The sequence below is a fragment of the Neofelis nebulosa genome, chromosome 10 (genome assembly GCF_028018385.1).
Source record: "Neofelis nebulosa isolate mNeoNeb1 chromosome 10, mNeoNeb1.pri, whole genome shotgun sequence".
NCBI classification, from domain to species: Eukaryota; Metazoa; Chordata; class Mammalia; order Carnivora; family Felidae; genus Neofelis; species Neofelis nebulosa.
The window spans coordinates 6,741,368-6,758,608 of NC_080791.1; the positions used below are offsets into that span (position 1 = coordinate 6,741,368).

General features: G+C 41.9%; 1 protein-coding gene and 1 long non-coding RNA gene across 10 annotated transcripts in view; both read left to right on the forward strand.

The window, feature by feature from the left end:
- The window catches only part of ATM (ATM serine/threonine kinase), a 131,349-nt gene that overhangs the window by 95,604 nt on the left and 18,504 nt on the right, over positions 1–17,241 (forward strand). For all 9 annotated transcript variants that reach the window (XM_058686669.1, XM_058686670.1, XM_058686664.1 and 6 more), the window contains 9 exons: positions 8,263–8,497; positions 8,992–9,159; positions 10,521–10,634; positions 11,369–11,586; positions 12,340–12,547; positions 13,678–13,791; positions 14,141–14,299; positions 14,747–14,885; positions 15,867–15,949. In XM_058686669.1, coding sequence (XP_058542652.1) covers positions 8,263–8,497; positions 8,992–9,159; positions 10,521–10,634; positions 11,369–11,586; positions 12,340–12,547; positions 13,678–13,791; positions 14,141–14,299; positions 14,747–14,885; positions 15,867–15,949 — 1,438 coding nt within the window. The remainder of the gene's footprint in view (positions 1–8,262; positions 8,498–8,991; positions 9,160–10,520; positions 10,635–11,368; positions 11,587–12,339; positions 12,548–13,677; positions 13,792–14,140; positions 14,300–14,746; positions 14,886–15,866; positions 15,950–17,241) is intronic.
- LOC131486772 (uncharacterized) lies at positions 4–6,531 on the forward strand. Its single transcript, XR_009249438.1, has 2 exons — positions 4–1,798; positions 6,356–6,531. It is a non-coding gene; the product is annotated as an uncharacterized LOC131486772 (long non-coding RNA).

A 17,241-nucleotide genomic window follows, 5' to 3' on the forward strand; every position in this document is an offset into this window, starting at 1 on the left:
GGTTCCTGCGATGCTGTGCCTCTCCCCTGAGGGCAGGTCTGCTGTGTGCAGTGAGCCCTGACCAGAGAACTAAGACAGAGGGTGAGCCTTGACCGGAGGACTGAGACAGGAGGTGAGCGCTGACCAGGGAACTGAGACGGGAGGTGAGCGCTGACTGCTGAAACATTTTCAAAAATATTTACTGTAAAAATTCCGGTTTTTAAAATTTAGCATCATTGTGCTGATTGACAGCTTTCTCCCTTCCTACCCCAGATAAAATTGCTTTTCCATGGTTTTTTTCGCCATAGCACGTGATCGGCCATTCTGTCTTCAGCACTGTGTTGGCATTGGTGTTGTTTTATGCTGCCATGCTGTACTAGAAGCATACTTTTTTTTTAATGAATATTTAATGAATATAATTTATTGTCAAATTGGCTTACATACAACACCCAGTGCTCATCCCAATAAGTGCCCTCCTCAGTGCCCATCACCCATTTTCCCTCTCTCCTACCCCCCCCACCCACCCTTAGTTTCTTCTCTGTATTTAGTAGTCTCTTGTGGTTTGCCTCCCTCCCTCTCTGTTTGTACCTATTTTATATTTTCCCCTTCCCTTCCCCCATGGTCTGTTCAGTTTCTCAAGATCCCCATATGAGTGAAAACATGATAATCTATCCTTCTCTGACTGATGTATTTCACTCAGCATAATACCTTCCAGTTCCATCCACGTTGCTGCAAATGGCATGATTTCATTCTTTCTTATTGCCAAGGAGTATTCCTTGTATATATAAACCGCATCCTCTTTATCCATTCCTCAGTTGATGGACATTTAGGCTCTTTCTATAGTTTGGCTATTGTTGAAAGTGCTGCTATAAACATTGGGGTACAAGTGCCCCTATGCATCAGCACTCCTGTATCCCTCGGGTAAATTCCTAGCAGTGCTACTGCTGGGTCATAGGGTAGATCTATTTTTAATTTTTTCCGGAACCTCCACACAGTTTTCCAGAGCGGCTGCACCAGTTTGCATTCCCATCAACAGTGCAAGAGGGTTCCCGTTTCTCCACATCCTTGCCAGAATCTATAGTCTCCTGACTTGTTCATTTTAGCCACTCTGACCAGTGTGAGGTGGTATCCCAGTGTGGCTTTGATTTATATTTCCCTGAAGATGAATGACGTTGAGCATTGTTTCATGTGTCCGTTGGCCATGTGGATGTCTTCATTGGAAAAGTGTCTATTCTGGTCTTCCGCCCATTTCTTCACTGGATTATTTGTTTTTTGGGTGTGGAGTTTGGTGAGTTCTTTATAGATTTTGGATACTAGCCATTTATCCAATATGTCATTTGCAGATATCTTTTCCCATTCCATGGTTGCCTTTTAGTTTTGTTGATTGTTTCCTTTCCAGTGCAGAAGCTTTTTATCTTGGTGAGGTCCCGATAGTTCATTTTTGCTTTTAATCTCCTTGCCTTTGGAAGTGTCAAGTAAGTAAGAAATTGCTCCTGCTTAGGTCAAAGAGGTCGTTGCCTGCTTTCTCCTCTAGGGTTTTGATGGTTTCCTGTCTCACATTTAGGTCTTTCATCCATTTTATTTTCGTGTATGGTATAAGAAAGTGGTCTAGTTTCATTCTTCTGCATGTTGCTGTCCAGTTCTCCCAGCACCATTTGCTGAAGAGACTATCTTTTTTCCATTGGATACTCTTTCCTGCTTTGCCAAATATTTGTTGGGCATACGTTTATGGGTCCAGTTCTGGGTTCTCTATTCTATTCCACTGGTCTATGTGTCTGTTTTCGTGCCAGTAGCATACTGTCTTGATGATGGCAGCTTTGTAGTAGAGGCTAAAGTCTGGGATTGTGATGCCTCCTGCTATGGTTTTCTTTTTCAGTATTACTTTGGCTATTTGGGGTCTTTTGTGGCTCCATACAAATGTTAGGATTGTTTGTTCTAGCTTGGAGAAGAATGCTGGTGCAATTTTGATTGGGATTGCATTGAATGTGTAGATTGCTTTGGGTAGTATTGACATTTTAACAAGACTTATTCTTCCAATCCAGGAGCATAGAATATTTTTCCATTTCTTTGTGTCTTCTTCAGTTTCCTTCATAAGCTTTCTATAGTTTTCAGCATACAGGTCTTTTACATCTTTGGTTAGATTTATTCCTAGGTATTTTATGCTTCTTGGTGCAATTGTAAATGGGATCCATTTCTTTATTTCTCTTTCCGTTCCTTCCTTATTGGTGTATAAAAATGCAACCAATTTCTGTACATTGATTTTGTACCCTGTAACTTTGCTGAATTCATGTATTAGTTCTAGGAGTCTTTTGGTGGACTCTTTTGGGTTTTCCCTGTAGAGTATCATGTCATCTGCAAAAAAAAGTTTTACTTCTTTGGCAATTTTGATGCCTTTTATTTCATTTTGTTGTCTGCTGATACTAGGACTTCCAGTGCTGTGTGAAACAACAGTGGTGAGAGTGGACATCCTTGTCGTGTTCCTGATCTCAGGGGGAAAGCTCTCCGTTTTTCCCCGTTGAGGATGATATTAGCTGTGGGCCTTTCATATATGGCTTTTATGATGTTTAAGTATGTTCCTTCTATCCCAACTTTCTTGAGGGTTTTTATTAAGAAAGGATGTTGTATTTTGTCAAATGCTTTTTCTCCATCTTTTGACAGGATCATATGGTTCTTATCCTTTCTTTTATTAATGTGATGAATCCCACTGATTGATTTGTGAGTATTGAACCAGCCCTGCAGCCCAGGAATGAATCCCACTTGATCATGGTGAATAATTCTTTGTATATGCTATTGAATTTGATTTGCTAGTATCTTGAGAATTTTTGCATCCATGTTCATCAGGGATATTGGCCTATAGTTCTCCTTTTTTATGAGGTCTCTGTCTGGTTTAGGAATCAAGATAATGCTGGCTTCATAGAATGAATCTGGAAGTTTTCCTTCCATTTCTGTTTTTTGGAACAGCTTGAGAAGGATAAGTATTAACTCTGCTTTAAATGTCTGGTAGAATTCCCCGGGACTAGCCATCTGGTCCAGGAGTCTTATTTGTTGGGAGATTTTTTTTTTTTTTTTTTTTTTAATTTTTTTTTTTTTTTTCCAACGTTTTTTATTTATTTTTGGGACAGAGAGAGACAGAGCATGAACGGGGGAGGGGCAGAGAGAGAGGGAGACACAGAATCGGAAACAGGCTCCAGGCTCCGAGCCATCAGCCCAGAGCCTGACGCGGGGCTCGAACTCACGGACCGCGAGATCGTGACCTGGCTGAAGTCGGACGCTTAACCGACTGCGCCACCCAGGCGCCCCTGTTGGGAGATTTTTGATAACTTTCAATTTCTTCACTAGTTATGGGTCTGTTCAGATTTTCTATTTCTTCCCATTTGAGTTTTGGTAGTGTGTGGGTATCTAGGAATTTGTCCATTTCTTCCAGGTTGTCCAGTTTGTTGGCATATAATTTTTCATAGTATTCCCTGATAATTGCTTGTATTTCTGAGGGATTGGTTGTGATATATCCATTTTCATTTGTTATTTTATCTATTTGGGTCCTCTCTCTTTTCTTTTTGAGAAACCTGGATAGAGGTTTATCAATTTTGTTTATTTTTTCAAAAAACCAACTCTTAGTTTCATTGATCTGTTCTGTTTTTTTGAATTCTACATTATTTACTTCTGCTCTGATCTTTATTATTCCTTTTTTTCTGCTGGGTATGGGGTTTCTTTGCTGTTCTGCTTCTAGTTCCTTTAGGTGTGCTGTTAGATTTCGTATTTGGGATTTTTCTTGTTTCTTGAGATAGGCCTGGATTGCAATGTATTTCCCTCTTAGAACTGCCTTTGCTGCATCCCAAAGGGTTTGGATTGTTGTGTTTTCATTTTCGTTTGTTACCATACATTTTTTAATTTCTTCTTTTTTTTTTTTTTTTTTATTTATTTTTGGGACAGAGAGAGACAGAGCATGAACGGGGGAGAGGCAGAGAGAGAGAGGGAGACACAGAATTGGAAACAGGCTCCAGGCTCCGAGCCATCAGTCCAGCCTGACGCGGGGCTCGAACTCACGGACCGCGAGATCGTGACCTGGCTGAAGTCGGACGCTTAACCGACTGCGCCACCCAGGCGCCCCTTTAATTTCTTCTTTAATTGCCTGGTTGACCCATTTGTTTTTTAGTAGGATGTTCTTTTTTTTTTTTAATTTTTTTTCAACGTTTTTTATTTTTGGGACAGAGAGAGACAGAGCATGAACGGGGGAGGGGCAGAGAGAGAGGGAGACACAGAATCGGAAACAGGCTCCAGGCTCCGAGCCATCAGCCCAGAGCCTGATGTGGGGCTCGAACTCACGGACCGCGAGATCGTGACCTGGCCGAAGTCGGACGCTTAACCGACTGCGCCACCCAGGCGCCCCTTAGTAGGATGTTCTTTAACCTCCATGCATTTGGAGGTTTTTCAAACTTTTTCCTGTGGTTGATTTCAAGTTTCATAGCATTGTGATCTGAAAGTGTGTATGGTATGATCTCAATTCTTTTGTATTTATTGAGGGTTTTTTTTTTTGTGGCTCAGTATGTGATCTATCTTGGAGAGTGTTACATGTGCACTCGAGAAGAACGTATATTCTGCTGTTTTTGGATGAAAAGTTCTAAATATATCTGTCAAGTCCATCTGGTCCAGTGTATCATTCAGGGCCATTGTTTCTTTATTGATTTTCTGTCTAGATGATCTTTCCATTGTTGTAAGTAGAGTATTAAAATCCCCTGCAATTCTTACCAATAAGATCGCTTATGTTTGTAAACAATTTTTTTATGTATTTGGGGGCTCCCATATTCGGCACATAGACATTTATAATTGTTAGCTCTTCCTGATGGATAGACCTCGTAATTATTATATAATGCCCTCTTCAACTCTTGTTACTGTCTTTAGTTTAAAATCTAGTTTGTCTGATATAAGTATGGCTACTCCAACTTTCTTTCACTTCTAGTAGCATGAGAGATGGTTCTCCATCCCCTCACTTTCAATCTGAAGGTGTCCTCAGGTCTAAAATGGGTCTCTTGTAGACAGCGAATAGATGGGTCTTGTTTTTGTATCCATTCTGATACCCTGTGTCTTTTGATTGGAGCATTTAGTCCATTTATGTTCAGTGTTCTTATTGAAAGATAAGGGTTTAGAGCCATTGTCTTGTCTGTAGGTTTCATGCTTCTAGTGATGTCTCTGGTCCTTTGTGGTCTCCGTAACACTCACAGAGTCCCCCTTAGGATCTCTTGTACGTCTGGTTTAGTGGTGATGAATTCCTTCAGTTTTGTTTGGGAAAACCTTGATCTCTCCTATTCTGAATGACAGGCTTGCTGGATAAAGGATTCTTGGCTGCATGTTTTTCATATTCATCACATTGAAAATTTCCTGCCATTCCTTTTTGGCCTGCCAAGTTTCAGTAGATAGGTCAGCTACTACCCTTATATGTCTACCCTTGTAGGTTAAGGTCCGTTTATCTCTAGCTACTTTCAGAATTCTTTGTCTTTGTATTTTGCCAGTTTTGCTGTGATATGTCGTGCAGAAGATAGATTCAAGTTACGTCTGAAGGGAGTTCTCTGTGCCTCCTGGATTTCAATGTCCGTTTCCTTCCCCAGATTGGGGAAGTTATCAGCTGTGATTTTTTCAAGCACACCTTCGGCCCTTTTCTCTATCTTCTTCTTCTGGAATTCCTATGATACGGATGTTGTTCTGTTTCATTGAGCCACTTAGTTCTCTAATTCTCCCCTCTGCCTCTTCAGTTCTTTCTGTGACTGCCTCTAGTTTATTTTGCACCTCCTTTACAGCATTTTTAAATTCATCATTACTATTTTTTAGTTCCTTGATCTCTACAGCAGTAGATTCTCTGCTGTCTTCTATGCTTTTTTCAAGTCCAGCGATTAATCTTTTTTTTTTTTTATTTTTTTTAATCTTTATTTATTTTTGAGAGAGAGAGACAGCGTATGAGCAGGGGAGGAGCAGAGAGAGAGGGAGACACAGAGTCCGAAGCAGGCTCCAGGCCCTGAGCTGTCAGTACAGAGCCCGATGCGGGGATCGAACTCACGAACTGTGAGATTACGACCTGAGCTGAAGTCGGACACTCAACCGACTGAGCCACTCAGGCGCCCGCCAGCGATTAGTATTATGACTATTATTCTAAATTCTAAATCTCCCTACAGTAGTGGTGTTTTGAACCCTCCACTAAGTGTGCTTTTTGTTCATTCAAGTAGCCCTGGAAAGGAAAACAAACAAAACTCAGAAAACAAAAACACGCGAACAAACGAAAAGCCAGAAACAGAAACACCAGCTGCAAGTAAACCATAGGGTGGAGGCAGTGCTGTTGGAAGAGACCTTATCCCATACGGAGAGAGAAATGACAGGGGCCGGGGAGAAAGAAAAAATAAAAATTGACCAGGCAGAGAAACTCTTTGGCTTAATCCAGAGAGAGAGAAGGGAAAATAAAGAAGGAAGTGGGGGAAAAGAAAAGAAAATAAAGTTATCCAGACAGAGAAACTATACAGCTTAATCCAGAGAGAGAGAATGGAGAATTAAGAAGGAGGTGTGGAACATGTATCAAGAAAATGGATTAAATATGTCTGCTTAAACAAAGCAGCAACCAGAGTAACCAGACTAGAGGAGGGAAGAGAGAAAAAGAAGAAAAGGAAGGAAGAATATATGTATATAATTAGAATTATCCGAGAAGTAATCCAGGCAATGCAGCAGCTCAGGTCTGGACGAGGGGGCGTCCGGTTCCTCAGCGCCAATCCTGTTCCCGTAGATACACAGCACGCGGCGCGGAGGGGCGTGGTTTGGTGTAGGCGGGTCCCGCCTCCGCTGTGGGCCCTGCTGTCTGTTAGCTGAAGTCCCCCCTTGGTGGTGATGGCAACCCCCAGTCTCTTCTTCGCAGACCTGGTGTTCCAAACCACTCTGTTCGAGCCGTCCTCACTGTGCCACGGACACAAATGAGGACGCAGACCAGGCGGTTTGTCCTGCTCCACCGACTCCCATGCCTGGGGCTTGGCTGGGACTCAAACTCCCGCTCCTTGCGCCCGGGTACTGGGGAAGCACCCTTCCATGCTGCCGGATACGTGGTCCCCGACTGGCAGGCGCAGCAGGCTTTGCCCTTTCCCGCAGCACTCCAGGGAGGGGATCGCTTTCTCCTACTGCGGACTGTACCCACGACCTAGTCCCCGAGCCTGGGGCTGGCTCCCCTCCTGCCCAGTCGCGTGATCCGGACAGCTGGCCCAGTCCGGAGCAAGCCCTGCAGTTAGAGATGGGCTTTTTCTCCGTCCTGGTTTGAGGTTTTTCTCTTGTCCAGATACAGTCCTATGCTTCCCCAGCTGCACTTTCTCTTCCCTTTGTGTCTCTGCAGAAGGGAATCCCTCTCCTCCGTTCGTTTCATCTCTCCCAGTTCAGAATCATGCATTTACGGCAGTCAGGTTGTCCCTGTGGGTCCCTGGAAGTGACTGTCTCTTTTCCTCCCGGACTCTCAGAATTCAAAGTCCTTCAGTTTCAACACTGCTTTGTTTCACAGAGGAGGGAACTTTGGATCCCCCTACTTCTCTGCCATGTTGGCCCCTCCCATCTGGAAGCTTCCTGAAGGAGCTTTCATTTCCTAGTCACCATTTTGTCATCTTCTTACTGTCCCTTCTTCATTTTGATTCCTGTCAGTACAGTGGCCCTCAAGGATTGGACGGTATTGCTTAGTGTGACCGTGTGGGAAGCATCCTTTTCATGTAAACTAATTGCACAATATGCATTTTCTCTTCCTTTAATCAATAATGTTGGGGAGTGAGACCTTTGCCGGCTACCAGCATTTCTCCCCCTGAATTGTGATTTCTTTAGCAGCTGTAATTATGCATAGAGTCCTCCCCTGCACCCACTTGGGCACAGCAGAAATTAATACATCTGTTCCCTTTCCTCGCTCACATGCCGCCTTTTGCCACAGGGAACGTTGAAGCGGGACTAGAGGTGTCGGCGTTCTGACACCAAGCTTCATGAAGGTGTTCTCGTTTCAGAAGAATATATACTTAGAAATGCTGCTTTTTGTGAGCTTTAAGAGTATTTTTAAGAAAATCTTTAAAAACATTCGTCATCTGTAGCCCCTGTGCTGACCCTCACAAGTCTGCTGGTTTTGTAGTTTTCTAAACTTTGGTGCTTACTTTGTATCCTTTTTAAGCTCTCGTGTCATTACTGTCAAAACTCCTTTGTGTTTTATCTTAAATGCAGAAGCTGTGTGGTAGCATTTTTGTCCTTCAATTTCTCTTGCTTACGTGGCTTCTGTGATGTTGCTTTCAGATCGGTCCCCAGTAGGCAGCCCTCCGAAGTCTACGCTAAGTGGCGGAAACACTCCCAGCTTCTCAAAGACAGTGACTTTAGTTTTCAGGAGCCCATCATGGCTCTCCGCACAGTCATTTTGGAGATCTTGATGGAAAAGGAAATGGAAAACTCCCAGAGAGAATGTTTTAAGGATATTCTCACCACGCACCTTGTAGAACTCTCCATACTAGCCCGAACTTTTAAGAACACTCAGGTAATAAGATTTAAAATGATGTCGTCTCACCCTATGACTTTTTCTTTTATGACCCAGAAAATGGAAAGCACGAGTAAAACAGAAGCGTCACCGAGAAACAGATTGCTATAAAAATATTGCTTAGGATAATTGTTCAAGATTTCCCGTTTTGGCATCAGACCTGAGTTCAAGCCTTGGACAGGGTACTTCTCTAAGCCTCAGTCTCATTGTTCTGAAATGAGAAGATACCTAACTGACTATATTGATAACAATTCATTGGTCTTATATACTGCACGCATGCACACACGTGTGTTCGTACATGTGCTTATGTATACATCTATATGTATGTATTTGTGAGAGAACCAGATGGATGCGGGGCTGAGGGAGGCAGGCACAGATGTACTTGAGACCGTCCTGACAAACAGTCGTCAGTGATGGGAGTTACTGCTTCCATGATTCGTGCTAGCAGTAGTAACAGTAATGGTATTTATTCCCATATGTCGTTTTCATTTCAGCTCCCCGAACGGGCAATATTTCACATTAAACAGTACAACCCACCTGGTCGTGGAGTCTCCGAGTGGCAGCTGGAGGAGGCCCAAGTATTTTGGGCAAGAAACGAGCAGAGTCTCGCCCTGAGTGTCCTCAAGCAGATGATCAAGAAGCTGGACTCCAGTGGTGCAGAGGTTTACTGTTTTTTTTTTAATTGGCTGAATTAGTATTTTACTGTTGTAAAGCAACCACTGAGCTTTAAAATAGATATATTTTTAATTTTTTTAATGTTTGTTTGTTTTTGAGATAGAGATAGAGCATCAGCGGAGGAGGGGCAGGGAGAGAGGGAGACACAGAATCCAAAGCAGGCTCCAGGCTCTGGGTTGTCCGCACAGAGCCCAATGCGGGGCACAAACTCACGAACCGTGAGATCATGACCTGAGCCAAAGTCGGACGCTTAACTGACTGAGCCACCCTGACGCCCCGAGAGAGAGAATCTTAAGCAGGCTCCATGCTCAGTGTGGAGCCCAACAGGAGGTTTGATCCCACGACTTTGGGATTATGACCTGAGCCGAAATCAAGTCAGACGCTCAACCTACTGAGCCACTGAGGTGCTCCCTAAAATATTTTTAATAAGTCCACAGTTTTATTAAAGCCTTGAAATTTGCTTATCTATGAACAAGAAGGTATAAAAAGGAGCCTGGAAAATTACTATTTGTAAAGAAGTTTAGAAATACTAATTTTAGTTTCTCTTTACAATCATTCTGTTAGTCCATCTTGTGGTAGATTTATTTGATTTAACCCAGTGTTAAGCATTTTTTTTAAACTTTATATGGAATTCGAGAAGAGTATGATGGAAACAAACATGAAATAGCCAGTACAGGAGGTGGAGGGGGAAGAAATAGCTACTGTAAATTCAAAATAAAGAAATGGAAGAGGAAATGTGTGAGAGAACCAAAGTTTAAAAAGGAAGCAAGTTGGAACAATTAAGTTGTCAGTCTTCATACTTAGGAAAAAGAATGTCTCATATTTTATTTAACATTACCCACTGGTTACTGGAAATCTGTGTGCCTCTGTAGCTGTCTCTCCAGCGTATCATAGGCACAGAAGAGGTGTTTGCGGGAGTCGTGCGGTGTTTGCAGGTGTGGCCACAGTGCTCTCCTTCTGACACGCACCTGCCTTTCCGGTATTGGGCACTTTAGGGCATCCTCATCGGAGAGTTTTACCATTATACCAGAGCTCCGGGAGCTGATACAGTATGATGTTTACATGTCACTTAACAAGTGGGGCCCGGGATCAGCCTGGCTCAAGGTACCTGCTCCCTCTGTACGTCCGTACTGCCCCTGCACTCTGCAGATGAAGGGTAATAGAGTCCTCGCCTCACAGGGTTCTTGTGGGGATGAGATGAGGTAACATACAGAAATCAAGCCTTGCTAAAGTGCCTGGCATATACGAGGAAAAATATTTTTAACCTGCTTTTTTCCCCTACATGGAAGATACTTTCGCATAGTCATGATAGTGAATTACATTTTAAGATTTTGCTTTTCATATACAGAATGATCCCAGCCTAAGACTTCTGTACACAGAATGTCTGAGGGTTTGCGGCACGTGGTTGGCGGAAACTTGCTTAGAAAACCCTGCGGTCATCATGCAGACCTACCTGGAAAAGGTAAGGTTTTCTCACAACCCTTAGGAGAGCTGTTCAGCATGAGTACGCTTGATCTTTCATCAAGGCCATGTGCATTTCAAAAGCAAATAAAAGGAAGATTTCAGTTTTGGGGTATTTATTACTATAGCAGCTCCATGTAATTTTTAGGGCAGGATGAAACAGTGGTAAAAAAGAAGGACCCTGTTTTGAAAGGAAGCCCAGATGTGTCTTCCCTCAGTCCCCCCCCCCCCCCCCCCCGCCCCCACACACACACCACCTACTCTCTGAAGTTGTTTCTGGTCATTTCTCCATTTACTTATCTACAAGAAGAGCTGATTAAGGAACATGCAAGTTAGTCTTGACTGTGCACTTGTAACCCAACCGCCTTACAAACAGGATCAGGACTTTGTGCTCCGGCCCCTGTCTCCCTCTTGTTTCTCCCCTTATTCCTGTAGTTTAATTAATTTTGGAAGTAGCTATCTCACTATAAATAAGTATAGCATGAAAAGTAGAATATGACTGTCTTTAAATTTTATGAAGCCCTTTGTTTTCTACAGTTTGTTAAAATATTAGCTGTTTTGGTTATTTCTACACTGTCAAATTGTTTGAAAATTCAAAATACCGTGCTTCATATAATTTATCTTATCCATAAAAATATGTATAAATTGAACATTACTGTGACTGTCTTTTTAAGTGATTCTTTAGATACATTTAGGACCTGTGTAAATAACGTAAATTATTGTGTTTTCTTGAAGGCAGTGGAAGTTGCTGGAAATTATGACGGAGAAAGCAGTGATGAGCTTAGGAATGGAAAAATGAAGGCATTTCTCTCATTAGCACGGTTCTCGGATACGCAGTACCAGAGAATTGAAAACTACATGAAATCATCAGAATTTGAAAACAAGCAGGCTCTCCTGAAAAGGGCCAAAGAGGAAGTGGGCCTTCTTAGGGAGCATAAAATTCAGACCACCAGGTAACTACATGTCCACCAGTGATAAGTGACAAGATGCACAGAAATGCAGTGACTGTATGTATAGACAAGATGTACAGAACCGGGGCGTGATTGTGCACTGTGGTTCTAAGCTCATTGTAGACTGTATGGATGTTAGCTTTTTGTTTTGCTTTTTGGGTTTGTTGGTATCATAGTGAAAAGGAGATAGGTGGTGAAATTAAATACGGAAGAGTTATCTATTCTGATGTGTGTGTGTTTTTTAAACCCTTTCTTCATGCGTCCCTTTTGTTTGAATAGGATAGTGAAAGTAGAGAATAAAGTTAAGTAGGTATCTTGAGTAGAGTCCACTTGGCCCCTGGTTGCCTAGGATGGCTTTTGATATTTACTTTTATTTTTGAGAGAGAGCGTGTGTGCTCACAGGTGGGGAGGGGCAGAGAGAGAGAGAGAGAGAGAGAGAGAGAGAGAGAGAGAATCCTAAGCAGGCTCCATGCAGATCACGACACGGGGCCGATCTCACAAACTGTGAGATCATGACCTGAGCCAAAATCAAGAGTTGGACGTTTAACCAACTGAGCTACCCAGGCGCCCCTACAATGACTTTTGAATTGCCCAGACTTACTTTGAGATACTAAGTTTGTTCCCTTATAATTTTTAGAATTTTGCTTTTTCTCCTAGGATGGACAGTTGGCTTTTCATTTATGTTGTATATCATGTATGATGTAGTTCTATACGTTTTGATGGATTTTGCATCTTCCTTTAATTATCCAACACAAGATACACGATAAAGGTGCAGCGAGAGCTGGAGCTGGATGAGTGTGCGCTCCGCGCCCTGAAAGAGGATCGTAAGCGGTTCTTATGTAAAGCAGTTGAAAATTACATCAGTTGCTTATTGAGTGGAGAAGCGCATGATATGTGGATATTCCGTCTTTGTTCTCTCTGGCTTGAAAATTCTGGAGTTTCTGAAGTCAATGGCATGATGAAGGCAAGTCGTCTTTGTAAACCCCAGATTCTAGCCTGCGCTTGAAAAGCTTAGACAAGAGCCTGCCAGTGTCACTGATTTTGCGTATTCTTTGTATCCCTGCCATCTGGTTCGGTGCTCTACTCCTACGTACTTGATCAGCTCTCATGATGCAGGTTTATGCGGAGACGAGAGCCTTTAGGTCATTCTTTCACCGTACCTTTGCAGTTACTGCTGGAAAGTACCAGAATGCCAGATTGGGAGATTTCAGGCAGGTTTTTCCTCTGGCTTTATCTTTTCTGGGATTTTTACAGTGAATTACTTTTGCAAATGACAAACACATTTTTTTTTTCTTTTTTAAATTTTTTTAACGTTTATTTATTTTTGAGACAGAGAGAGACAGAGCATGAACAGGGGAGGGGCAGAGAGAGAGGGAGACACAGAATCTGAACCAGGCTCCAGGCTCTAAGCTGTCAGCATAGAGCCCGACGCGGGGCTCGAACTCACGGACCGTGAGATCGTGACCTGAGCTGAAGTCGGACGCTTAACCGACTGAGCCACCCAGGCACCCCTGACAAACACATTTTTAAGAAACATTTAGGCAGTAGTATTTCCTGAGTTTTTACTTAAAAATTTTAGATTTCAGTGAGGATACCTAATATTAAAGTTATGCTTACAGGATCTCCATCGGCAATCCATTTGAAGCTTAAAAATAAAGTGGCTCTTCTGGATGAGAAGAATGATAAGACACATAGTAGTTACAAGCAAGCAGTCTCTGCTGCAAGTGCACATTCAATCCTGTTGCTTTTGGCGTCAGGGAACCCGGTTACCCCATTTTATTACACACGGACTTCCCAGGGGTCACCATCACAGCAGCCCTCCCGTCTCATGGAATGTAATCAGTGCAGGTGTTCCAGGTCTGAACAGTTTACTTTTGGATCAAGCACTGTGACTCACCAGTGAATCAAATCCAGAATACCACTGAAACTAAGAGAAGATGAATCTTAAGGGGAAAAATGTAGCTAGTGCAGTTTTAGTAACAACCAGCAGATGACTGTGCTGGCAGCGTTACCTTAGAGTAATTTATTTGCTTAGATGTGAGGCTTCTTGAAACGCATTGTTTCTTAAGGTTTGTTTGTTCTTTTTAACGGTAGAGCAAAGGAATGAACATTCCGTCATACAAATTCCTGCCTCTTATGTACCAGCTGGCTGCTAGAATGGGGACCAAAATGATGGGGGGCCTAGGATTCCACGAAGTCCTCAATAACGTAAGTACGCCTGCAGACCAAAGCACAATTGGTTGTCTTTCATGGGTTGTACGCTAATGTCCCACTCTAGGAGATGAAGATAAAAAATATCCCAGTCAGTTGCATTTATTATGCTGTAAAAGGGCGGGAATAAAAATCTCCTTTTGTCTCGTCTCTCCACGTAAGTTACTCCATTTCTGTATCATGCTCACATTCCTCTGTCCCACACATATACAGCGCTCTACCCACTATGGCATCTGGTACCCTATGTGTCTTAACGTCAAACAAAATGAAAAATGTAATGGATTTTCCACTTTTGTTTTTTGGTTGATTGATTGCATAAAACTAATAGTTCTTTATTTTCTGACAGCTTATCTCTACAATTGCTATGGATCACCCCCATCATACCTTGTTTATTATATTGGCTTTAGCAAATGCAAACAAAGATGAATTTTTGACCAAACCAGAGGCGGCAAGAAGGAGTAGAATAAGTAAAAATGCACCTAAACAAAGCTCTCAGCTTGATGAGGTATTTGGATTAAACATACATACCTTTTTGAATTATAGTATTCATTTTTTCCCAGAATGTTCTCTTCTTAATTCTCAGGTATTCTAAGAAGGTGTGTTGTTCATACTCAGTTTGTAAATCCTTTGTTATCATGCCACCTAAAAATCGTTCAGAATTCCTGAATATTCTCAAAGCATAGGACATACCAATACTTTTTTTCCCTCACATCATTGAGCAAAGAAAAAACATTTCAAGGCACACCTAAGTCATTTACTGTTGATAGTATTATAGCTTTGGTGTATTGCATTCACAAGGTGACTGTTTTGTTCATTTCTGGGGGATGCGAGTCCTTCCAGTGCTTAGATCAGTCCATTAACTTTGGTGGTTCTTTTTGTTATAACTCTGAAAAGTGCCAGTGTCGGGTATTCCTTTGTGTAATGTTTTTTTGCTTGTTTTTTTTACTAACAGGATCGAACCGAGGCTGCAAACAGAATAATATGTACTATCAGAAGTAGGAGACCTCATATGGTCAGAAGTGTAGAGGCACTTTGTGATGCTTACATCATATTAGCAAACTTAGATGCCACTCAGTGGAGGACGCAGAGAAGTATGTGTTGGGAAGAAAGAGTGTTGTTTTCTTGCTGTTTTTCTCTGTAGGGATATATTAATTATAGAGCTTAATATGTAATCTCTTTTAACTTATACACATAACAGTAATTATAGACATGAAGGTCTTTATGATTACGATTCACATGTGATCCACCCAGTGACTTCAACATCCCCTTGTCACTTCTCATTTAATATCTTATATCTATCTGATGATAGATGACTGCGCTGAGTTAATTGGTTTCTCTGGGTAATATTCTGGTGCAAATACTTGTCGCAGAGAATTCATTGTGTAGAGACCAGTGCGTTAAAATAACTGACAATTTTCAGGGTCGAAAGTTCTTAAAATGATGTCAGCTACTCACTGTGCTCTGGTACTTAAGAGTGAGAAGGCCTCACCATTTCCTCCACAGGTGTTAGAATATCTGGCACATATATAATCCCTCGTTCTTCTTGCCGTGTCTCTTCCGGTAATCAGAAGCTGCTATAACATTTGGTTATGTGCATACGCTCGAAAGTCTCTCTCCGCATTCTTGGACAATTATATTCCCTTTTCCGTTCAGGACTGTCTCTTCATATTTACATTTTTGCTACTTTAAAATAAGAACGAGACTTTTCTGGTATTTGTGTAAGCAAACAAAGAGTATTGATTGTCACAGCCTTTGGTTACATTTGATAGTGATGTGGCAGGAGTACATTAATCTGTGTGCTGTGCAAACTTGTGGAATTATCTTAAGGTGCTCAGCCTGGACCCTCAGCTGGGATGGGACCTAATCACTAGCGCCAGGTTACCTGCAAATTCGTGTGTCAGCCATGCTCTTCTCTGAGCTACATTGTGTCGCAAGCCCTGGCTCTTGATTCCTCAGTCAGGGCCTGAGCCGCAGGTTGGGGTCTGTGGCGTCTGCTGACCTCTCCTGCTTTCCCTTCCGAGCTGTTGGTCAGGGTACAGGTGTTCACCAGAACCTCTTTATTTTAAATACAGAAGGCATAAATATCCCAGCAGACCAGCCAATTACTAAACTGAAGAATTTAGAAGATGTTGTTGTCCCAACTATGGAAATTAAGGTAATTTACTATTAGCTGTTTTGATTTTTTTTATTGAACTAAATTCACATTTCTCTTGATTAGGCTAAACCATTTGAAACAGACTTTCTTTTTTTTTTTTTCTTTTTTTTTTTTTTTTTGCCAAAATTAGCACTTTCATTTGTCTCACCATACAGTTTCTTTATACATTCCGTTGACCCAGCCCTTAAAATACTTAAAGGACTCTCCTGCTTTCTTTTCTTTTGCCTTCAGTTTTGTACCTCCCATCTTCCCTGTAGGGAAGGTCTGTAGACGGTTACCTTCATTGGCCAAAATAAGGAAAGGTTCCTGTGCTTATGCCAAGACTAATTTTTAACCTGGCAATAAAGTCCCTAAATACTTTATATTTAAAAAATTCTGGATGTGTTAGAATGTAGTGACCGTGAAGTGTTACGGTATTAAGTAACACGGTACAGGTTATGGTAGTAACTGTAATATATGTGAAACTTCTAGCTATGTTGTAGTGATCTTTATTGCTAGAAAGACCACGTTGGCAGGGATACATGTAGTAATAATAAAGGTTATAGTTTAGTGATAGACTCCTAACTCTAGAGAACAGACTGGTGGTCACCAGAGGGGAGGCCGGTGGGGGGTATGGATGAAATAGGTCATGGGGATAAAGGCCGCACTTGCTGTGATGAGCACCAGGCAACGTGTGCAAGGGCAGAATGACTGTATTGTACACCTGAAACTAACACTAGAATTTAAATAAAAACTTCAAAAAAAATTTTTTTAATGAAAGAAAAATCATTTTGAGTACATTCTTGGTATACGTAGTTACTTGATTTGAAATGTAGCTCCGTCATCTGGACTAATAGTACCTTTCCAAGTACAATAGCAAAGGTAGTTAGCTGAGTATTTCCAGAAAATGCCAGATTTAGCCATTACCACCCTGGAAACCACTCTCCACACTTTTCTAAAATTTACCTTCCTATCTTGTGATAAATTTCACTATTTCTCAGATGACTGAACATAGACACAGTCACTGATCAGACCTGAAAGCAGCTTTGTGGCTACCCTTTCCAACACTGTGTGCCCCTCTTTTAGTGAGAGGTACTTAGGGGAGGTAACTTGTGGGAGTTTATAAACCTTTTCCATGTTGAATTTTGGTTCTTTCATCTATTATTTTTTGTAATTAAAAAACATTTTAAGTTTATTTTGACAGAGCACAAGTGGGGGAGGGGCAGAGAGAGAGGGAGAGAGAGAATCCCAAGCAGGCTCCGTACTGTCCGCACAGAGCCCCACGCCGGGCTTGAGCTCACGAACCAGGAGAT